We start from the raw sequence: 24,122 nt of genomic DNA, 5'->3' as shown, positions 1-24,122 counted from the left end.
AAGATTTTAGAGTACTAATAATGCCCTGTTTTAGGTTGTGTTTTAAATAAGTACTTCTTGCTTTTGAAGTAAAGTAGAAGACATATAATATTATGTGCATATCAGATGTCAACCTTTTGGCGTTTGTTTTATAACAGTGAAACTCAGAAAGGAAAAACACGTAAGTCTTGCTGAGACTTAACTATATCTTCATTAAGTTGAAATTAAAAAGACAAGAGCATCCATGCCGTGCTCAGTATTACTGAGAAACAAGGGCTTATGTTTTATCTGCTTGAGGTTCCCCTTGTGATTAGCACCTATCTGTGTTGTCACGATTGTCTAGTTTTGGAACATTTAACTATATGTGTTAGTTTGGGACAAAATACACATTGTTCAGTTCTTACCTTTTAACAAGATTTTCCCTGGTGGCTGCTGAAGACTGAAGAGGTGTGGATGGACCTAGGGGTGGATTCATGCCACAGGCAGGATCTGTTGTTTCAGTTGATGAGTGGTGGAGTCTTCTTTGGGCACATTCTGAACTTGGATGTTTCTTCATTGTGACAAAGATCCCCTTATTGCTATACAGACATTTCAAAGTAGGGGGCTTGCTTTAAACAATACTGCCTTCTTGGGTGGTTTGTTTCATTGGTTTATGTAGAATTACTGTCTTCCAGTTGTATTAGTGAGGTATTAATTAAAATGTAAGGTATTTTTCATAAGTTATATTTTAATTTCAAAAAACAGCCAAGCTTATGATTCAGGGAACAGATATTATATATTTCTTCTTTTGTGTGTGTGTGTGTGTGTGTCCCCGTACTACCCCTCCACCCTTTTTAAATGGTGCTCAACCTCTCGCCTACTAAGTCAACTCTGCCTTGTGCTTCACACAGTTACAACATTTGGTGGAAGAGCCACGTGTAGTAGAGCTGCACAACTGGATAAGCAAAAACAGCCTTTGTCCTAACCAGTGGAGCTGTGTTCTTGCTTACTTGCTGTTGGAAAAATTATAAGCAACTGAGTCCTTCTGTCAGGGTGGCGTTGGTAGTGTCTTGTTGTATTATGAATGGTTGCTGCTGGTTAGACTGTGGGAACTCGGCTGGTCCGGTACTTGGGGTTTTTGGAAGAAAGGTGCATGTGCTTTCACATGGTTTCATTAAAATAAATATTCCCAATTGTTTTATAATTTTTAACTTAGTCTGTTAGTGCTGTGGGAAATGGACTCTGCAGTGGTGTCCCTCTTTAGAAAGACAGGGAGAAGTTAAGTGACACAGGTACCCTGATGTAACTCTGCTGCAGAACCAGAAACTGGAATCCTGTTTTCCAGTCTCACCAGGTGTGATTCAGCTCCGGATTAAGTTATCTGAATCACAGAAAAGTCTGGGTTGGAAGGGACCTCTTGAGATCGTCTGGTCCAACCTTTTGCTGAAAGCGGGGCCTTGGATTAGGTTATTCAGTGCCCTGTTAGGCTGAGTTCTTAGCTATTTCCAGCAAAGGGAACTGTACTGCTTCTCTGGGCTTCTCTGTTGAATTCTTCTCATAGTGACCAACTTCTCCTCGTGTCTGGATGGAGTTTCCCCTGAAGCAACTCAGACCTGTTGGCTCCGGTCCTGCTCGCCATGCATCCTTGTGAAGAGACCAGCTCCCTTTTTGTGTATGAACTGTGAAGTCTGTAGGTGGCAGTTCTTGTGCTCTGCTAAAATAGTGTGTTGGTGCTGCACACCTTCCATACCCATAACATGAATACAAGGAGCCCATGTCAGGGATTGCCATCTGATTTGAATACTCTCCCTAAGTGCGCTTGTGGGGTAGTAGATGTGACTTTGAGTCAAGTGTGGCTTGGCTCTTTTTGACATGTGACTGAGTGGAAAGTGGAATGGCACCTGCAGTGAAGATTCCCTTCATGGTTCGGCCAAGTGAATGCTGGAGAACAGAGTAAGAATCAGTCAGGATACATTTTTCTCTTTGCTGTGAAGAGTTCATGAGCAAAGGAAGAAAACATGTTTCACAACTCTCCTGCAAAAACTACAAGTGTTTGGAAATTAACGGATTCTGTAATATTCACTGTGAGTCCAACTGATCTCATTCATGTAATGTGTTACTTCTAAAATAAACGTTTAGTCCAACCAGTGTCTATCAGTGTATCTCTCCCCCCCCCCAATTGTCTCACTTAACTTGATGATCATTTTATTTAAGAGTTTGATTAATCAGATTTTTCCTGGGATGTAGACTTCCTATTGTACATAATTTATTAGGAATTGAGATGAAAATTTTCATTGCATCAAAATCAATGGTGAGCTCCTGTTGACTTCAGCTTGTCCAAGATTTTGCTGCTTCAGTGTAATATCAAAAGATTTATCAGTATTTATTTCACTTGCCCTGATGATGATAATTTCCTTTTCTGTGAATGAAAATACAAATCCATATGTAAATCATGCTAACTAGATAAGATTTTTGGGGTAGTGAACAGAAATTTAGCAGCTTACTAGGGATATCTGAATTGCCTATTTCAGTGGACTTTGTTCAGAGTGCCTTTCTCCTGCCTCTTGTGCTCATTGTATCTTTGATTGATTTTCAGAGCAGCAGAGCCATGTCCCAGATACAAGGAATATGAATTACGATAATTTTGATCATAAACGAATTAGCTCTGAAGTGAACATTTGCTCTCTTTGCATTTTGTTAAAAAAGCCTTTTCAGTTCCCAATGCCTGTTAGACAGGGGTTTTAAGAATATAGCATTTTCTCTGCTTCTTAGGTCTATAGCATTCATCACAGAAAAGGAAAATGTTATTTCAGTTTTGTTGATACTGAAAATAGGTTCTTGTCACTTGTTTAGTGTTGAATAGTGTTTTCAGTGTATCCAGGACTATAATTTGTCATATCATCTGCTATAGCTCACACAGAGGAAACTGTTATTCAACCTGTATGTATTCTAGGATAGTACATGGGATGATTTGTCCTGTTGATTATGAATGTAAATACTGTTTTTAAGGCAATGGTAACCGAGAGTATTTTTCCTATTTACAGAGCAAGCTTTACATGGAAGGATTTAGAAGCCTAAAAGAAGGAGAACCAGTGGAATTTACTTTTAAGAAATCTTCCAAAGGCCTTGAATCAATACGGGTAACAGGCCCTGGTGGGAGCCCCTGTTTAGGAAGTGAAAGACGACCCAAAGGGAAGACAGTACAAAAAAGAAAACCAAAGGGAGATAGGTAATTACCTTACTTTGCTATTTCCCCCCCCTTTTTTTTTCTTTGCAAGTTTTTCTTGAAATTATGTTTTCAGTATTTATTAATTTGTGAAAGGAAACGCTTTTATGTAGATTTGGCTTTTACCTGTAGCCTAGTAGCTTGATTAAACTTATTAAGCTGTATCTATACAACTACATAAATCACCCACTTGATTGGTTTTACTTGAGAAGGTTTTATTGAATTAGAGGGAGCCTGCAAAGGAATGCAATATTGTTTTGAAAATACTGCTATTAGACTGAGAAGAGAGGTCAGTCTCAATATAGGTGAAATAACACCATGTTTCGGTGAGAATTGTCCATGCTAAAGAGACTATTGTGTGCAGTGGGGTTTTAAACTGTGCATCAGTAGTTTTATACAGAAGAAAGTGTAGGTGGTGCAGTCAGGGTTGAGATGGACATAATTTGATTAATTATGTTTTTACTTAGTGAACAGAGGTGTTTCCAAAAGTTTAATGGCTGGTGGTCTGAAGAACTGTTGTAATAATGTTTTACAAATTCCACGTTAGTTGTGAGAGCTGCACGTCTTCATACACAAGTGCAGCAGTCTGACTTGCACTGCTTTACTTTACTTTCTGCCTCTTGGCTTGAAGAAGTCCTGTAATCCTCTTCACTGTGAAGCCACTTGCACCTAGTTCCCCAAGGACAGACTTCCTGGCCAAAAGCTCTTGTATTTAGGTGAATCTCCCTTTTTTCCTCATGGTATTGTCCAGCGCAGTAGCTGTAATGACTGAGATCAAGGGGTATATGTAGTTTGTGAAGGATCCTAGTAAGAACATCCAAACAGCCAAGTTTTGCTTGCAGTATTGGATGTATGGCATGACTGAGAGGTGGCTCTCTTCAATTACAAATTCTGAAGCAAAGAGTAGCTTGGGAAAGAGGGGGTCACCTGGGAAAGGCAGTGTAGCCCAGCCTTGAGAAACAGGGGATCAGAAGGCTTTGCTGGCTACAGATGAACTCCACTTGTCCCCACCTCTGTTAAAAGGCTTTTTTTTTTTTCCCTCTCTCTTTCCTTTTTTTTTTTTTTTTTTTTTTAAGTTAAGGACTGGAGACAACATGATAGTTGTCCCTCTTTCACCTTCTTTGTAAAAGCTAAAGGCCATCAACAAAATTTATTGCTGCTGTAACAGATCAGAGTGCATAACCACAACAAGGAGAGACTTTGTAAGCCAGACAAAGCTTTCTTTTTGATTGCTCACCGTATCTGGCCTTTCAGAGTTGTGTTGCATGCAATGGCTGTGATTTTTTTTTTTTTTTTTTTTTTTTTTTTTTTTTTTTTGAGCTAGGCTTCCAATATAGTTCTTATTCAAACCATTGGTTTTCCATGGACTGTAATTACTAATCTCTTTAGGGTAGCGTTACCATTGTTATTGATGTTTTATACTATGGCAGCACATAAAGGCCACAGTCATGCAATCATGATACTATTGTCCTGTTTGTTGCACATGTGTATGAAGGAAGACAGTCCTTGCTTCAAAACCTTGAAATTTAAATGGACAGGTTGTAAGCAGACCAGGAAAAACTACATATTGAAGGAGACAGGGATTTCAACAAATGTTGATATCTGTAGTGCACAGTATAGTCGATGCAGAGGAAGCAGTACTTTCAGAGTGCAATTCTTCTCACCCTAGGAAGCATCTAATATATTGGGGATGAATCTTGCCTTATGGCTGTTTCTCTTCAGGGACTACAAAGGAGTCTAGCTCCAATGCTGTAGATACTTCCCTTACAAGTCTCTAAAGTTAGGCAAGATGAATCCTACTTTCAGTGATGTTTTTTCATAGCTAAAGCATAGAAAAGATTGAACAGATATGCCCTAAAAAACAGTGCAGAGGTGTGATCCATGAGACAATGTACTCTTTCATGTTCACCTGCCTTTAAAGAAGGAAAAATTCAAAATTAAATTGAATTAATTTGAATATGAAAATGTGGGCAAAAACCTCTATCTGCTTCTGTCTCAAAATTCTTATGCTTAAGTCATAAGACACCAAAAAAGTCCGAAATTCGAAATGTCTGAAGTAGCATTATCACTCAGTGAGGAGCAGTGTCTTTGCTTGAAGGAAATTGGTTTTCATTGAACACCTAGCCAATTAAAAAAGTGCATCTCCAACATGTGTAGTGGAAAATTTCTTGAAAGATTGCTGTTGTGCTGTGAGAACTGCCTCCATTTAGGAAAGCTAATTCCACATTCTTATGTTGATCTCTTTTCTATCAGTGTAACAGTGTAAGGGCCCAGCCTCACTGCGTCTTTCTAAATGGATCCCATTTGAATGGATCCCATGACTATTAATGGTGTAGGCAGGATTTAAAGCAGAAGGGAAGACTGACAGAAAGAGCTAGAGATAGCAAAGGTAGGACAAAGAAAGGCAAAAGCAACAATATGTGCAGAGAGGGGGGGAAAAAAAGTCATGACACTGAGGTTACCAAATATTGGTGCTTTTTGGTAGGTTTTGTGGTGCTTCCACAACAGACTCTGAGTCTGTGTAATTTGCAGCGTGTTGTTGCTGTGGGGACCTTGCTATGATAATATTTCCCCTTCAGCGTTAACTGTGGGCCGCATTAATTTTATAACATGGGTGAGAAGGCTTTGTAATGGCTGTCGGTGGTGTCGGCCACTTGGGCGTCTCTCCCAGCCAGCGTGCTAGCACATGCCAGTACGAGGAAGGGAAAATCTTTTGTGGTCCATGTGAAATGAAGCTGCGGCTATAAGCAGCCTGCAGGCTTTAAGTTCCCAGACCTTACTTTAAGCTACTGTAATATCCATGTGTCTTACATATATATTTTTTCACAGTGTCTAGAGTATTCTGGGCTAGAGGGGAGGTTTCTAAACGAGACTCAGCTGGGATTTGTATCTGACAGGTGCTGGGTTTAGAAGTGTTGTCTTACGGCAGAGACGCACAGTAGCAGCTCTTGGGGCTGGTCTCTACCTAAGTAAGCCAGGGGATGAATTGGCAACGTGTTACACCGCGGCAGGTTGCAGCTCCCTTTGTACGAGCTCTTCACACGTGCTGAACACAGTGTGTTTTGCTCAACTTTGACACTGAGCTGACGCAAAGCATGTTATGCTGCTCTCTAGGAATGACCGCGGGGAGCTGATGCAGAAAAGATAAAGTGCTCTGAATTCACACCTTAATCACCTGCTCAGTAACTTGTAGACAAGTCTGTGAAATGTTGATTTAGAGTAGAATAAATGAAATCAGAACCTAGCCCACCATCTCAGAATAAGGTTTGGAGGAGGGAAAAGGGAGGAAGGAAAAAAAATTACGTGCTGCTTTTTTGTTGTTGTTGTTTTAAACAAACAGTCCTCGTGTTTGTATGTGACCTAAAATGAAACTGGGTAAAGGACCATTTTATCAGTTGTAATTTTTTATTTAACATTATTTTATAAATTTATATAGCTGGGAAAATGTTCTTAGTGCAGTGCATACTTAAAGAAATTTGACCCACAGACCTTTGGCACAATATTAACAAAGAAGATGCATGATGCTCACAGGACTAGAAGCTGGAGTTATCTTTGGGACCTAGAGGTATTATCCAGTATCTGTAAATATTCCTAGTAGGAGCTCGAAGTTGGATACTTTTTCGGCAGAGTGTCTGTAGTGCTGTATCTGCTCGGCTTTGCACTTGCTTCAAGTGGAACGTTTTGGGGGATGGGAAGGATGACAACTTTTTTTTCTTTTTTTGGTTTTGAAGTATTTACACAAAAATCGAAGCAATAAAATAAAGCAAGAAGGAAGGGACAGGAAGAAATAATTAAGGGTATAGCTCCATCTCCCAGTTCTAATTTATGACATTTCAGTCCTATGTTATCCTCTGCTAACATCACACTTGTGGCAGGGAAGCTTTCTAGCACGGGTGACCTGTATCAGTAAGTGGCTTGGATTTAAACATGTAATAAGTAAGCAGTATGTTCTGAGATTTTGGGTTTGACATGAAACATTTCACTGACTTGGTTTATAGCGCAGCCCTGCAAGTAAACTGTGAGGGATGGAGCTGGGAGCTGCTGGAAATGAGGGAGCTTAACGAAGCATTGCCAGTGATGCTGAATTATGTTCCGGGAATATGGCTAGTGAAATAGCTGTGTATTTCTAGCTTAGTTGGCTAAATAGTAATGAGCACTGCAGCATTACTGTAACACTTCAAACAACCTTTTTTGCAATGTAGATATCTATGAAGGAGAGACAACTAGAAAAGAAGTGGTTTTGTGTTAAGATGTAATAAATGGTGTTTGCCAGTAACTCTTGGATATAATCAAAAGCATAATTTTCAAATGAAGAAAAACATACTTTGACAAACACTGATTGGGTGGAAATACAACCACTTAGGTAAGGGGGGCTATAATTAAATAATATAATACTTCCCTGATGAACTGTCACTTAAAATTAGTTTGTGTCTGACTCAGACAGAAAACTGATTTAACATCTGAAGACATTCTGTGGATGATCTGAAGTCAGACTATAATAAGAAAATCTTAAAAGTCGTCTTTAAAAGTTCGTGATCTGCACTAATAGCCGCTAAACCAGTGTGATGCAGGCAGAGATGACGGCATGGTGGAGTGCTGTAGAGGACATTTGGATTGAAGTTAACAGGACTAAGAGAGCTAGTTTAGGACAGCAAAGTTACGTGATACAAAGTTACTTCAAACTTGAGATTATATCAATTTCATCTTTACTGGCTGAATCACGCTCAAGTGTATAATTTAATTTTTATAGAAAGCCTCCTACGGCTCAAGCCGAGCAGATTTTTGTGAAGGAGATGTGAATAATGGGAGTGGTGCGGGCTGGGAAGGAGAGCCCTGAACTAGTACCGAAATAGGAGAAGCTCATAAAAACTGTGCTTAACAGACAGATGAGGCCAAGGCGGGTGGGGAAGGCCCATCAGAGTCCCTTCACCTGAGAGCTGGGAGGCAAGGCCAGGCTGGCAGTCACCGCGCCCAGCTACGACACAGGGGGCACGTCCGCTCCTGCCCTTGGCCAGCCCTGGAGACCAGCTTTGGGCCCGTCCTGAACAGCACCAGGGTGAAATGGCGGGCAGATGAAGTCAGAGTGCCCAGCTGTCCAGAGAAATGGATGGAAAGTTCAGGGAGTTGTAGCCCTTGTCACAAAATGGTGTCAGCATGGCACTGTCAAAGGGCTGAATTTTCCTGCTCCTCTCCGAGGTAGATAGTGTTCACAGTTCTGCCATTTTCTAAAGAGGGAGCTGGCACAGAAGTAATGCAGAAGTTGCATGGCTTTTGCACAGATTTCTTAGAAATACAGCCTTGCAAAAGGACCTTACTCAAGGGTGGTGTTTCAGAAATTGAAAATTAACACCTCCTCTTCCTCCCTGACTCTCTTTCACCTGGTTTTAGATCGTAAGAATTTCCTTCTTTCCAGTTTTCATTCTTGCTTTTCCCATTTTTCAAACGTAGGGCGTTTTCTTGGCTCTTTGCTTTTTCCCTGCTTCACGGTGATTCTGTTGGATGTTTAGTTCCTCTTTCCAGTGATGTTTGAGACCCCTCTTAGGCTTACAGACTGCAAAGACCACCGTAGTTTTTGTTCTCTTACATGAAAACTGCCATATGAAATGAGGTCCTTCTGGCCTATTACCCTCTTTCCAACAGGACCATGTATTTAAGGAGAGGTTGTAAGAAATAGGGAGGTATAGCTTTCCATCTCTGGCAACTAGTTCTTCATTTCTTCAATATCGACACATAATCTGCAAAAGACAATTAGATGCTGTGTTAGGTACCTGAGTTGCTGGACGCAACTTCCTCTTGGATCCTCAAGCAAAATCTGAGGTTATTTGTGCAGAGTTTTATATAGTTAATAATTTGCACGCTTAGACAACAGGCTAGAAAGGGGGATAAACACCAGTCTGAGATGTGCTTTCTTACATGATCTTATTGTTGGTATTTGCTGACTGTGCCATAATAAGCCACTAAACTAGTATGAACTGCTCGTAACAGGAGCAGCAGAATGCTGCTAGATTTAAAAAAAAAAAAAGGGGGCGTGAGGCAAAACCCAAAAAGCCTGAGAGCTTTGCACTACTCCAGTACTTCAAGAAGGTTATATCTTTGCTGGACTGCAACGATTAGGGACAAAGTTTTCCATACTTGCTCTTTTTTTCAGGCGGACAACTTTTTGTTTGAAGGCTTAGCAACGGTTCAGGTTTTTCTAAGAGTGGGATAAAACCAGAGGGCTTTATTAATAGGGTTAAAAAAGAGGTAACTTTTAAAAATAGCTGCCACTTGGTGCTGTGGATTGGAGGCTTGAAAGCTGGCTTGGAGATGGATCCCTAGGGCAGGGGGTTAATCTTTCCTTGTCTTTTTGCAGACCTGTCCAAGTCTAAGTTAGAAGCCTCTGAAAAATGTTACTGCATATATTCATTAGACAGCCCTTGTTAAAATCTCTACATCATCCATCTGTGTTTAAAGGAGCTCAGCAGCCACAGCCTTCCTGCATACCAAACACACGGCATGCTTCCAGGACTCGGTCCGTCCAGCCTGATGAGAACAGAATCAGATCTCTGAGACAGGGTATTTTTTTCACCAAAAAATGAGAGGAAGGTGGCTTAAGGGAGGAAAGGCAAAACAACTGCCACTGACTGTTGTGTATAGTGCCCAGTGTCTATGGACCATACACTATTTGGCATGATTTCATCTCCAGCCTAGAGTGTCGCTAAAATTCAGTCTTCTGGAAATGCCAGGTTTGGAGCTATGGTAGAATAAGTGCCCCAGAGTGAGAGCACAAGCAGGAAAGCCTCACCCCTCAGAAGACAACAAGCCATGGCTAGCCTAGCTTCCAGACCGAGCACACAGCATTGGAGTTGCCTTCCTCTAACGATAATAATGGCTTTCCCTTCCTGCCTACTTCCATAGCTCAAACAGTCAGGAGGCAGGATGCAGCGCCGAAAGATCAGTACTCGAATGTTGGAGCTAGGTGTAGGAATGGTTACAGCTGTGCATAACAATATGTGTAACATTAGAATAAAAGGTTTTGTTTTTCAGAAGACACATAGGAAATCCCATTCCAAATTTCAAACGTAGAGAACATTGTTTAATTTGTAAAGCCAAGGGCCCATAGTTAGGTGCAGGCTACAAAGCTTAATTTGGTCCCTTAGCAGCTGCACTGCTTCTGAGACCACGATTGTTATTTCGGGGTACCCAGGCACACTGTAGTAGGTGGGTGTTGATACAGGCATTTCCTCGTTCATTCGAAGGGCCATTTGCCTGTTTCACGTGCTTTTAACTACCGGATTCACCACAAGGCAACTTGAAAGTAAGGGCTCATTTCAGATACCGTGTTGCTGGTGAACCTGCCTGACCACGCAGTGTTTCAGCCTGCTCGCTCAGGTGCGGGTGGCAATTGGGCTTTGCGGTTAGGTGCAGAAATCAACAAAACACACAAAAATACGTGCTTCCTTTCCATCAGATGTGCCTTCTGATAGGGCTGGTCACGTACTTCAAGTGAATGCAAATTTCTGTGCTAAAGCAAGGGCTGGGAACGTGGTGGCAGTGATATCACTAAGTGATATCTAAGCCTAATTTTCTTCATTGCAAACTTGTATTAAGAACAGAGTAAAGTCTGAATAAAGTTGTCTTTGGTGTCTGTTTGTATGAGTATACAGTTAAGAAGGGATAGGCCCCAAATTTTTCATAGTGTTTATAATAAGAAATCCAAATTTGATGCTAAAGTAAGTAGATACAATTCTGCAAATGTACAAGGAACAGATGAAGTGAGTAGGAAGGTGTTGTTTTTATGCAGCCTCATGTAGAGTAAAGCTGTCCCTGCACAGCAGATGGGTGTCTTAAGTACATACGCTGTTTTTGGAATGCAGAATATTTTTCTTTAATCGGATGTCTTCTCAGGCCTCGTGTTTTCTGAGTATTTCACCCCCTTTCATCAAGGGATGAGCGCTCTCATTTACAGTAAAGTACCAACCAATATATATTCAGGCCTTCGCTATGGTGTACTGGTAGGCCTAATGATCGCACTGGAGGCTTACCTGTAGTAATGATTCCCCATATCTGAAGGATATGAAGGCTTACCTGTAGTAATGATTCCCCATATCTGAAGGAATTTAGAAGCAAGAAAGAATTGCGAACTTTGCACGATTTAACAGAGATTATACATAACTTCAGTAGAGTGTATGTTAAAAGTATTTCAGTAAATAATTTAAGAAACATTGTTTCTAAAAATCTTCCTAATGTAACTGGCATCTTCCTTAATTCGAATTTTTATCTCGCTGTTTAATTTCTTAGTACTATACAAATATACTAATTTCAAGTAGACAAGAATAAACAAAAAAAGTGCATACATTTTCAGGGCCCAACTCAGTAAATACTTAAAAAGTAGTAGGGAAGAGGGCATTATTTGAAAACATTTCCCCGATCGTGGAAATTTCTTTTGAAGCTGATGTTGACCCTGACTACAGACTGTGCTGATTTTTGCTTGTGTGACACACTATAGCTGTCAATGAACTGGGAACAGAACGGCTCGCAGAATGAATTGTCTTTTAAAAAGATGCACACGCTATGTGCTATATTTTACTACAAAAATGTTCAGTGTAAATACTTAAACCCCAAATCCCTTTTATTTTAGGAAAACAGTTGCATTTCCTTGCTTTTCTTGATGTGTTGCACTCCAGCATCACCTAGCAAACATACTCAAAGCTTGTAATAAATATATAACACTGAGGAAAGATTATAATGGTGATTCCAGATGATGGTAAAATTTGCCATATATCTTGGCCTGTTGAAAAAGATACCAACAACTTGAAAGTTGGATAAAACTGAATTACAGCATAGCTGCTAAATCAGATATTCCCAAAATATTGCCTTTGATTTACCGCTGTTGATGAATCTGAAGCTCTTCAGAAGGAATAAAAGTTCTGGAGCTCTTTAACTTCAAATTAATAAAGTCTGTGCAGTAATATACTTCCAAATCGCTACAGCTGTTTCTTTTATTAGCTGTGGCTTCATGTTTCTGTGCTTGACACTTAAAGATCAAACCTACTTAAATATGAATCATTTAAAAATGTGAATTTACTTCAATATCTTATTTTGTCAAGAATCTCAGCAGCTTATTATGTAAGAGGAATGTGTCACAGAGGTAGTCATCTCTGTAGTGGTGGTGGGGGCATGCTACTGCTATTCCCCTTGTGCGCACCCCCTCACCCCCCAAGTCTACCTACAGTGTGCTAGAGCGCTTCTCAAGCAGATAATAAGACATAGGCTGTGTACTGAAAGAAGCAATGGGTTTAAGGGCATATTTACACCAGGAAAGGTAGGTTTATTTGGGAAAAAAAGTACCGGTTTAAGCCACCCCTGCACAGCGATGTGGCATCCTCCATCCAGAAGTAGCAGGACTGAGTGGGACTTTGCAGTTGCTTCTTCTGGTTGTGGGAAGCTGTTCAGAGATGAGCCAGTGGAGCTCAAATAGAAATGCTCCTATGATGTCCATGATCCATCAGGCAGGGTGACAGGAAGGTATTCCAAGGGCAATGGATAGGAAGAAGGCTAGGAAGGAGCAGGAATATGAAAACAAAGACACGGGGGAAGATCAGGAAGGAGAGGGAAGAGAAGGGCTTGGGGAGGGGAGGACAGACCATTGAAAATGGTGTCCATATGAGAAGCACAGAGTTTTCCCAGTCTCCAATTGATCACCTCAAAGCTGGTAGTTCAGGCACTCTTCAGGGGGTGCAGAGAATCCTGAATCCCCTCAGGCACAAACAGGGATTGAATCAAAATTTCCTCCATTTTGAAAGGTTGCTGCAAGTCAAGAGCTAATGTACAAGGAGCTGAAGTGTAAGTGGGAGCTAAGCTCCTGCTTTGCAGCCCTGCGAAGACTGAGGTGATTCCAGCGGATGTGGGAGGGTTGATCTTAAATGGGAGTTTTTGCAGTAGTCTGCTTACTGTGTGTTCCTCATTTACCAGGTGACAAACGTGACACATCTGGAGCTTGTTTTGCAGAACCACCAAATGCTCCCAGCTGTAACAGTTGCTCAGTTTGAGCTTTGTCCTAAACATATTGGGTACTATAAAATGATGAGTGCTCCGTGGGCTCTAATATTTCAAATTGGGCACCTAGAAGAAGGCTCCTCTGGAAAACAACTTTGGCTTTTTTCTTGTGCTCTAGAATCCTGTGCACTTCCTTGAGACCAATTAAACCACACAATTTCCTACAGCCATTGCAAAGTAATTGATATTTGTAATGCATGAAGACACTGAGAGCCCCAAAGTCAGTACTTCTGTATCACGTTCAAGATTTAGCTGGATTTAGTGGTGAGTCTAGGCACTGAATTGAGTAGGCTAAAGAAGTAGTATACAATAACTACCTTATATTTTGTGCAGCAAATGAGAAAAGGCAATGTAGGAGAACTTACATGTCATCATATGGTTCACAGGCTGTTACTACAGTGTAAATAGTTTACTACTTTTTTGAATGCTGAAGTTGTAGGTAATGGGTGGAAATTAGCCTGAACGCTCCTCTGACTAGCAGCTAGGCTTGGGGATTTGGACTGGTTGTTTTTTTTTAAACCATACTGTGACACTGCAGGATGAAGATGAAGGGACTGGTTTCACAGAAGAAATTGCACATCCGTGTGCAAGAGAGAGCAAAGGTGGTCGTGGCCAAGCTGGAGGAATAGTGAGCCGAGGCTGGCGTTATTGATGGAGTAGAGGGAGCTGGGCTTGCTCAGTAACAGACCCATGGAACAGTTAAGGAGGAAGGAGTTGTGAAGGGTCACTATGAAATATGGGAGTGAGCTAAACAATTTCTTTTCTTTGATCTCCATTCATTTATAATCTTATTGGGGTTGAGTCTCCTGGCACTAGAGCTTTTACAATGAATAGTTGAAAGTACAAAAATTGATTTAAATTGCACCGGTCTTGTGCTGAATGGGTTTCTTTAGCCTAGAAGTTACTTGGAGTTTTACTTTTTTAGCTGTTGGACAGTTTAAATGCTAAGCATTTAATTTACTTCAGACAGCTCTGAAAACAATAGCAAACCACAGACTGCTCTTATTTCATTGTCTGCAATTAATGTTGCAACAGCTTTTGCATCAAAGTTTAACCAGAATGCTTTGATTTCCTCAATGATAAATGGATATCTTTTGACTAATAGAAAAAGCTGAAATAGTTCAATGTTTCAAATTCCGCTTCAGATTTGCTAGTGTTTAAAATTAGTACCTCTGCCTTTTTGTTGTGCTAAACTAATAATGTAAAACAAAACAATAGAGAGTGTGTGTGTGTGTCAGTCTGTGTCTGCATAATGAGATGAGTTGTTCTATAAAATTATGCAGTGTTACTTCTTCCGTCAATGGGAGGGAATCATCAGTAATTGGCAATAGGATTAGAAATTGTACATAGCTCAGATGTAAGCCTATTTATTTACCTTTTTAAAGGTTTAATTTTATTTACATTCTTTTTCTGGAGTTGTTGTAAATCACTTCTTTCTAGTAAGTATATGAAAAATCTTTAATTTCCTGTTGATCAGGCTCATTTTCTGTGTTTTTGTACTTTGATATATTTTTGGAGAATCATGGTTAGCTGCTCACCTAATAATTGCTAGGAATATGTGCCTACGTCTCCTTTTAATAATTACTTAAAATGTGCTAAGCACTTTAGTTTTCCAAGTCAAAAAAGAATCCAGAGTGTTTTAATTTACTTTTTGTTAAATAGTTCAGTGAGATTTTCTGTTATTAAATGTGGGAGTATCATTAATCACTTTTAGAATTTTTGTCCTTATGTACATTGTGTAACGTACAAGTTTTACTTGGAGCTCAGAAATAATTTTATCAAATGGTTCGTTCTTCTTATCCCTGTATTTCTAACTCACTGGAGCCTCATGAAGTTATCTTTCTACTTCACAATCTATACATTTCATTTAGGCATAGAAAAGAAACATCTGGCATTTTTTTAATGAGAGCTGTACACCCATTGAGCAAACAAGCAGCAAGTAATCTGTTGTATGGCTGATTATGGCAAGAAAATGAGGTAGTAGTCTCACTAATAATCAGTAAAATTTGTATAAGCTGGTGCTGTTTCATTTTCTGAGTTAGCTAATACTTTCACCCGTACAAGAAAGCAAATCGTGTTTAAAATTGCCTGGTGTGGAAAAATGCTGCTTTCAAATATAGAGATTAGAAACATTTAAAACATATATCTCTGTGGTTAAAGATGCTGACTCTTAATTCTCTCCTGTCTAGAGCTTTCCTTTTTTATCTTTGAAGTTCAGTCACTATTCCATGTCAATGGTATTGGTTTTATTTATTTTTGTATCCTACAGAAATTAATTCATACTGTTTAGATACAATCTTTTTAGAATATTTATGAATGTAACATATCAACAAGTTTATATTTTATGCAGCCTGTGGAGCTAGATTTTGGAATTTGCTTTTTTAGTGGTTCTTTTGTGGAAGAGAAATCTTTCAGGCATGAATTGATAGTCCAGATCTTTTGAGGTCTGTCTGTGCTAACCTATGACCTCTGTTCTTAGGAGGTCAACATCTGAGGGCAGGAGATTAAGGCAGTTAAAAGATTGGAATGGGAACTGGAATGGAAAAATTAGCCAGCACATTTTGGGTGGAAAACATCAAAGTCATCAAACAATTTGCTTATTTTAAACTCAGTTTAAGGGTAACAAGCTAATTGTACTGTGTTTGTTGACGCAAGCAATTTATATTATTTGAGGACATTAACACTGGAGAATTTTTTTTTATTGGAGAAACATAATGCCTGTTCAGTATAAATGCCCCATGTATTTTGTATACTAAACGCTTTTGTGTAACACTTTTTAGGAGCCAGGATCTGATCATACAGTCTGTATGCACTTAATTAGCTCTGTTTCTTACAAACAGCAATAGTAAGTGTTATGGAACCTGAATCTTGCTTGTGGTCTGCTGAAGACCCCTTGCTCTCATTGGAGAATACAGGTGGTCTCAGTACATGGGACAAATTATTCCCATATTAAAATTTCTTGACTATGATGCTTAAAAACGTTTGTAAGCATCTCTTTTTGTTACAGCTGTTCAAATGTGAATTCCTTTCCAATGCAAACTTGTCACCAAGGAATGTTCTTTCATAGATTATAAATTGATTTAAAAGAAAACAGCACTGTCTGTTTGTTCTTATCTGTCATTGTTCGAAATTCATTAGTATGTGTTTTTAGAAGAATGAGGACTTCATCTGTACAATCAATTTCAAAGATTATATTATCTAGAAAAAGACACCTTTCCACATCTGAAAGTTATGCAAGTTCAAGGATTTGTGTAAGCAGTCACATTTTTGTCTTGCTTGTTTAGAGTGCAAATAAAAGTGGTTTCAGTATCACATGCAAAAACCAGACTAGTGTTTCAGCATGCAAACTCAACTAGCAGGAAAGAAAACAAAAAGTTATGGATATCTCACAGCTCAGGCTCTGACTAACAGTGTATGTATTATGGTACTTCTCCTATATGTATGGCTACTAATTAAATTAGAGTACTATAAAATCTAGCTAAACTCAAGCGGACAGACATCTGTAAGCCTCAGTCTAACCTCCACACGTTATTATTGTTCCTTTGATAGTGAAGGATATGAGATTTAAATCCCTTTGCAAGCTTATAAATTTCCAAACTCTTCCTTTAAAGGCTAAAACCTTCCTATTGCAGCTTTTAGCCCTGACTTGCACCTGAGGGGAAATTGAGCAAAGTGATCACCATCATTTCTTCCTCCTTCATGGAAGGAAAAGAGGGGAAAGCAGGAGGAGCTGTTGTGGACTGCAGCAGCCCATGGACCGTTCCCACGGACGCAGCCACCGCTTTGTTTCCTTCCTGCCATTTCACTGGGGTGGCTGGAGAAGCTCTACCAGCTGCAAGGGCTGCCGCGGCCGGGTGTGCCCCGCGACCCCGGCGGTGCCGCCGTTGACTGGGTGTGCCCGGCATCCCTGGTGGTACTGCCACAGCCAGCTGTGCCCCACGTCCCCAGGGGTACCACAGGGAAACCGGGAGCGCTTGAAGGGCCAGGTCCAACCCTGAAGGCTGTTTTATCTTGGAGATCTGTTCCCCGTTTGGATTCTTAGGATAAAATGGGGTAGCTTCTAATCAGCCATTTTGTGATTCTTGCTTGTCAGCCCTCTCTGTGGTTAAATAAATCGGTAGGATCGATGGATGGAGAGCTAATTCTGTTTTACAGAACGGCTTTGGTTACCCACTTGTGAGAACATGTCAATCATTGTGAAGGAACAGAGGACTTGTTAATTAATAAAGGAAAAAAGTTAAGCAACTACAAAGTTAGTGTGCCTGACGTGACTGAAGATAACTTTCTTGTTTGCCTAAGCCCTTTCTGTACCTTCCCTCTTCTGTCTGTTTAGATAGTAAACCCTTCAGGGTGGAATTGGTTTCCTTCTTAGTCCATACAATACTTAAAATCACTGCTGTTTTTAATTACAACAGTAATTGTGATTCTTGGCTATTTGAATTATTAGAGAGCAGTGATACACACATACGTGTTTTACTCTGGAAGACCTACTCCCCAGGATTTTTGTTGGATGCGTGTTATCTTCTTGTTTCATGATGTTTGATGATTCAAACATCCTGTCCGCAAGCCTGCTTTTCTTAACTACCTTTTGCCAACCCTTTATAAGTAGTCTATAGATACCCGAGATCTACAGATTGAAAACTGCTCTAGGGTGCTGGAGGTTTTTCGTTTTTCATCCCTTAATTATTGTTGCATTAGTTCTAAATGTACTAAGAACTGCCTCCACATTATGTGTGCAGTAGCTGCAGGATGGAGTAGACTGCTTGCTGAGTTTGAGGAAGGGGGAATTCAAAACTCAGAGAAGTTGTAATACAATTTTTGAATGACTTAGGAACGATATTTGACTTTTTATGATGAAACCCTGCTTTGTTTTTGCTTGATCTGTGTGAGAAATAGGTAGAGAATATATCCTCAGTTTCCTCACATGTTCTTTTTCACAACAAAAATTTGCTGCAGAGCTAGACAAAACTGATCAGAATTACCGCAAATAGTATTTCAGGCTTATGTGTTTGTGAAGGTTGAAATTTCTGGCAGTGCAGCTGTGCCAGATTTCTGACTGCAGCCCCCGGTGCTCTTGGAATCAGTGTCTCCAAATGGGCTCTGTAATTTGCCTCAGCTGAGTCACTTCCTTACCACGAACTGCCACGGAGAGATGATTTCTTCTGCTTTGCTTTCTAGGGTTTAGCCTGCACTGCCCCCCTTCTTTTCAAAACAAGAACTCATCAGAAAATACCTTTTGTAGTAATGCAGTCGAGTTCAGAGGGTTTCAGAAATCTGGATTATCGGTGGCCTTTTTGCTTGAAGGGACTATTGGGTTTTGTGTTCCTGCTCTGCATCTAGCTGCTAATTTGAATGAGAAGCCAGCAAAGCAGCATGTCGGTTTTCTTTGTAAGTAGTGGTTGTAGTTCCCAACTGCCAGGTGAACATGGATGTCTATGAGTTACTTCAGGTGATTAGTTATCCATAAAATCTTTAGAAGTATATCATAATATATCTAAGCTGTTACATCTCATTTTTCTTAATGACCCACATTTCTTCCTTAATTCTTGCATAAAATATGAATGTGTCAAATTTGAAGGCTTTTGAATTTGGCAGAATAATAATAGTCTTTATACTAGTGTAATGTTAAGATGCATTTTATAGAAGATTGACTTTAATTGTGAAGAGAAAATTTATTAAATCTGTTACATACATATGTGTTGTATACACATATATAGTATACGCATAAATGTATAGACAATAGACTTATGAAAGGTTGCCTCAGCTGCATTGAAGAAAGTGGGTAGCAAAAGGAAGGTGACTTAATAAAAGATCAGTTCAGAATGAAATGTACATGTGGATGACATGACTGATTTAAAAAAAAAAAAAAGCCATCATTTTTATAGTTGCAAGGTAAAGCTCACAGGAACTGATTAGTGCTTCTTCCTTATGCGGACAGCAATACTCCCTTTGTGTTCCAAACTTCCACCAGGTGAGCTTGGTACAGGTAGTCATGTAATAAAGTGACGCTGTGGAACATGGCAAATCCTGGCTTTGTAACCCAGTTTAGTTTATTGCAGTTGCTGGTAGGTAAGACTCTCCGTGACTGGCTTCTAAAAGATGCTGCATGTGTTGCATTAGTAGGACATCTTCCTTTAACCAGCCGACAGTCCCCAGTCCGCGTCTGTGTAGGCAGCGTGGCCACAGCGTGTGCTCCTTTCTCCCAGTTCTCTCTGCTGATGCATCCTAGAGTGTGTTGTTTTACATTATTCCCCTTTTGCAGTACAAGGTATTAAGCAAAATGAAGCTATCTCTCTCTCTATATATATAACTATATATCTCATTAGGCCAGGTAACAACAGAAGCGACTATGTCACGGCATGCACTTTTTGCATCAGTGGTCTTGCCCGTGTAAGAAGGTCAGTTGAGAGTTTCCACAAACCTGCAAAAAATTCTTGAATTACAGATTATGGTTGAGACTGTAAGTGAAAAAGTATGTGAATTGTAAGGTGGTATTAGTACTGGCAATCAATCGTGACACTGTACGCACACTAATCACTGTAGTGGAAACATCCGGCTGCTATAATGAGATGCTGTGTTGGGAACAGGATACCACCATGTTCCCTTTCTATGGTAGCAGGTGGTAAATTTGCTTAAGCTTGCATATTTTCTTACACTGTAGAGGACTACAGTTTGTGTGTGGCATATAAATCCATTTTCATTTAACTTGGAATTGTTTTCTTAAAGCAGATTCTCATTTAGTTAAAGAAAAAATAAAAGATTCCGCAGGGACAAGTTTATGTGTAAAGACTTGAAACAAATATGTTTTTTTTTAAAAAAAAAAAAAAAGGCACTGCTTTATTAAACAATATAAACGATAGTTTGGGTTGGTCAGTTTAAAAATCGTCATTTCCTTGAAGTAGCCAGCTGTGACCTCTGAAATGGTTCATGCATATCAGTATGTAAAAGCTAAATGTGACGATTAGGAGCAGAATCGGGATGGAAGTGAAGGTGGGGGTGTGAAGAACTGGAGATGGGGAGGAAATGTGGTAAAAGGGATCGCTGGATATGAACTAGGTGGTTTGTGGGACTGGGGCTGACTGGATTAAAGAGAAGTGGTGGATGGACAGTGCTCACCTCTCCACGGCGGACAAAGGCAGGGCTGCTTCTGACCTGATGCTTTCTGTGGACTGATGACTTCCAGTGCCTGTAGACAGGTCTTCAGCATACTTCTGGCCCCAAATCAGGCAGGCTGTAGTGCTCACCTTTCTTTTGCCCCTATTCCCTCCTCCAGCCCCCCCAACAACAATAACAAAAGGTAGGGAATAGTTAGAGAAGCTTCTTTAACGTGCATATTTCACATGATTCAGAGGAACCGGAGTGCAAAACATGGATCAGCCACAAGCTGATCGGGAGACAGAGAACAGCACAGGTTGTAGCTGTGTGCTTTGCACTCGTGGTCCAGGGTGCATGGCTGGCCAGGGCTCTGCCCAGCTGGGATGCAGCTCTCTGCTGGGGCAGGCTGGGTGCTCACCCCGTTGTAGGGGCCCCAGGTACTCTGTGTGTGGGGGGTCTGCGTTATCTGTGAAAGCCAGCACAAATGAAGATGTGTGCCACAGCTGTGGTGGCGCTGAAGTCTGGTGGGGGAATGGCTTGGCACTGAGTGCCAGGCTCCCTGGAGGTGTGCTGTGGCTGGTGTGTAGCCCTGGGGAGCGGGAGGGTTGTTTTTCCTGGCCCATGCATGGGCTGTTTGGGGAAAGAGGCCAAGTGTGTGGCCTGAAGGTAGGGGTTCTGCTGCTGCGATGTGCGATGTGGATGAGCAGGCTCAGGTGTCCCAGGGTGGCCCCCTGGGAAAGGATGGGCTGTACGGTGCTCGCTGTAAAACGACAAATGTTTGTAAAATTTTTCTCTTGGGATTTTAGGCAGGCAGTGCTCGTGACACTGCCAAACGCACCCACAGGCTGAGACTGCTGAAATGGTCAAGCAACGTAGCCAGGAGAGTTCTCCTGAGGATGCTGTAATAGCCGTAGCCCTAGAGACCTGTTTGGCAGAGCATGCCAATAACTTAATTCTGCATATACTGCAGACTCTTTCTACAGAGGAAAAGAGCCTCTCTGGAAGAAAGATGAAGATGGGGAAGGTACAGAGATGGCCTTGACCCAACCCCAGGCCATACCCTTTCTCAGGGAGGATTCAAGACAGATTCCTTCAGTTTTGGGGGGTAACTTAAAATTTCTTGCATCAATAATGGTGTTCTTAAACGTGCAGTAAACGTGTACATTTAGGTTATTGTCAATGTAGGCACTGAACATCTGGAGATTTTCTTTCCTTTGTATGTGTTTGTAAATCAGATATGCTGAATATCAAGAGCATAAACTTCCAACAGCTGGTTCTGTATCTCATGCCTGTGTCCATTAATACACAGCCAGGTCTTGGGACTCTTTCTTGTCACACGCTAACATCCCCTGGGGACACGCAGCTAGCGTTCAACTATGTCTGGTTCAGGCTTGCCAAAACTCTCCCCAACAATTGCCCCAAAACTCTTCGGCCAAAGACTCAGACAGCTGTGCTTCACAATCCAACTGATTTTTTTTTTTTTTTTTTTTTTTATTGTGGCTGACAAATGATGCCTTTCAGGGTGTTTTTCCTTGTTAGAGAGGCACTATTAAGTTGAAAATACTGTAAATTTCAGAAAGCAATACTGCACTAGTTTTAACTATAAAGCATATGAGGTTTTTTTTAGTTGTTGATTTTTCTGCACTGTGCTGTACAAGCTGAAGAAACAGGAATCTCCCAGGTAATCGACAGCATTAAGAGATTGAATCCCCATTCATTATTTTTTCCTATAGGGGAACTGTGACTTTAAAACAAATGGATGCTGCCCCTGGCTCTGTAAGCCAGGTCTCTGCCAGGGTGCAGTTTCACATTACCCGGGCCGGCCGGCTGCTGTGCCCCCCCTGCACCCCCTGCCAGCTTTGCGGTCCTGTCCCCGCAGCGTCGCTGGTGCTGATCTAATCCTGCAGAGAGACAGTTCAGGCAGCATAAGTGAGAGAAACTAATCCTGGGGAAAAAAAAAAAGGTACTGAGGAGCAAACGGATAGGGTGGTGGCAGAGCAGAGGATGCCTCTTGGTAACAGCCCTGCTTTTAGTGGGTTTATCTGGAGACTGAAACCCTACGGGCAGCTGGGCGTGAAATACGTTGTACTCTCTGCTCAGCGTGGCAGAGATGTTCCCTGCAATGTGGTGGTGGCTTTGTGGTCCCTGTAGTAGGAGTGATTTAAGAGCTGGCGGGGTTCACTGGAGGAAAGCATCAGGAGCACAAAACCCAGCAGGGAGTTGGGTTTGGCCTCCGAAAGGCCAGAGGTGTAAATAGGCATCAGCAAGACCTCGCAGAGGGTTTGGGGAGCATCCCAGGTAAGGCCTTTTCTATTCAGCTTCCCCTGCTGGACTGCCGCGCAGATCTGGAGTACCAGATCCCACTGCACGCCAGTTCCCCACAAGAATGATGGTCTGTGCTTTTAGCAGGGCTGCAGCTTGTGGTTTTCCTGGCCAGGGAAAGAAAACAGGATGAGAAAAGCAAATCCTGCCTATTTTAGCTGCTTTGATGCCACCACACCATTAACTTTTCTATTAAACTGTACTGTACCAGGAAGTCAGCGACTGACTGGGAAGGTGAGCAGCATTCCTCAACTCTGTGCCCAACATCCCTGCGGGGCTGAAGAGCAACCTTTAAAAGCTGCAGTGATCAGGCTTAATTCACTGTTACCTTCTAGTCTGGCGTTTTAGTATGGCAGAGCAGCGCATAGGCAGTGGTCATTTCTCAGTTCCCTTCCTGCCTTTCAGCAGCTGCTCCTCAAAACTTGCAAAATGCGAGCAGTAGGCTTGGAGGAGTGCAGCGTGTGGTGTAATCACAGCTCTTCCTTCCCTGCCAGCTTCCTCTAAGCAATCTGTTTTTTCTGCTTCTGTTGCATTAGTTTGAACTGGTTTGAATTATGTGAAGACAATTGAAGAAAACTAGTATTTCCTATTGTAGTGTTCTGCTATTTCACATCGATCATATTATCTTAAGTATGTTACAGTTTCAGAGTTTTACTTTGGAACTTAAATGTACTAAAATGATAACCTGCCTTCTTCGTGACAAGGGAAAAAATAACAAATTTCACACACAGTAGCAGGAGCCATATTCTTTCCATCTAATTTTACTATATGCATCAATTGGAGTGTTTGTGTGTAATACACAAGAAGTTAATGTTTCAGGTTTCTTAATGACAGTTCTTCAAAGGAAAGTTTCTCACTGAATGGAAAGAAAGAATTATGTAAAATCAGCACTTAAAGCTAGTAGTACTGTAATGCTGAGAAGTACTCATGTCAGTCACCTTTTGAAACTCAGTATGTAATCCATTCAATGTTGTGTTTTCCAGGCTTCCAAAAAAGGAAAGCGTATATTCCCTGATATTTCCAGACATGCATATTTTCCTAGTCTTTGCTAGGAATCAGTGAGGTTTTCAAGGCATTCATAAATAGCGATCAAGTATAAAAGTATATTATAAAATGCTAATCTACTATGTTGAGATAGCAAACTAGTTCTATTGCAAATCTTTCAATTACCCTCAGTTACCAGGAAAGTGAAACAAGTACCTTTAAAACAAACAAACAAACAAAAAAAACCAACAACAAAAAACTCCAACCAGTTCATTTTTAAAAAATAATTTATGATAAAGCTCTACAGTGATAGTAATGTTATTCAGAGTTCCTTTTGTACAGAGTGTGTGATATTGGCAACTAAAGTCCTGACTTATCAATGACTCCCCTTTCTATAAGACAGCTTAAGGTTTTCTTGTTGTTATCATCATCAGAGGAAAGTTACCAGCTGAACTAATTCATTCTACAAGACTTCATAGGAAAAATAATTTTGCGGCTG

General features: G+C 40.8%; 1 protein-coding gene across 3 annotated transcripts in view; it reads left to right on the top strand.

Annotated features, from left to right (window-relative positions):
• Positions 1 to 24,122, top strand: part of LIN28B (lin-28 homolog B) — a gene marked incomplete at both ends in the record, with an annotated part of 89,367 nt that overhangs the window by 45,634 nt on the left and 19,611 nt on the right. For all 3 annotated transcript variants that reach the window (XM_082306588.1, XM_082306586.1, XM_082306587.1), the window contains one exon: positions 3,003 to 3,187. In XM_082306588.1, the coding sequence (XP_082162714.1) occupies positions 3,003 to 3,187 (185 nt within the window). The remainder of the gene's footprint in view (positions 1 to 3,002; positions 3,188 to 24,122) is intronic.

This window comes from Platalea leucorodia, assembly GCF_965183815.1.
Source record: "Platalea leucorodia genome assembly, chromosome: 3".
NCBI classification, from domain to species: Eukaryota; Metazoa; Chordata; class Aves; order Pelecaniformes; family Threskiornithidae; genus Platalea; species Platalea leucorodia.
This window is presented reverse-complemented; position numbering and strand designations above follow the sequence as displayed.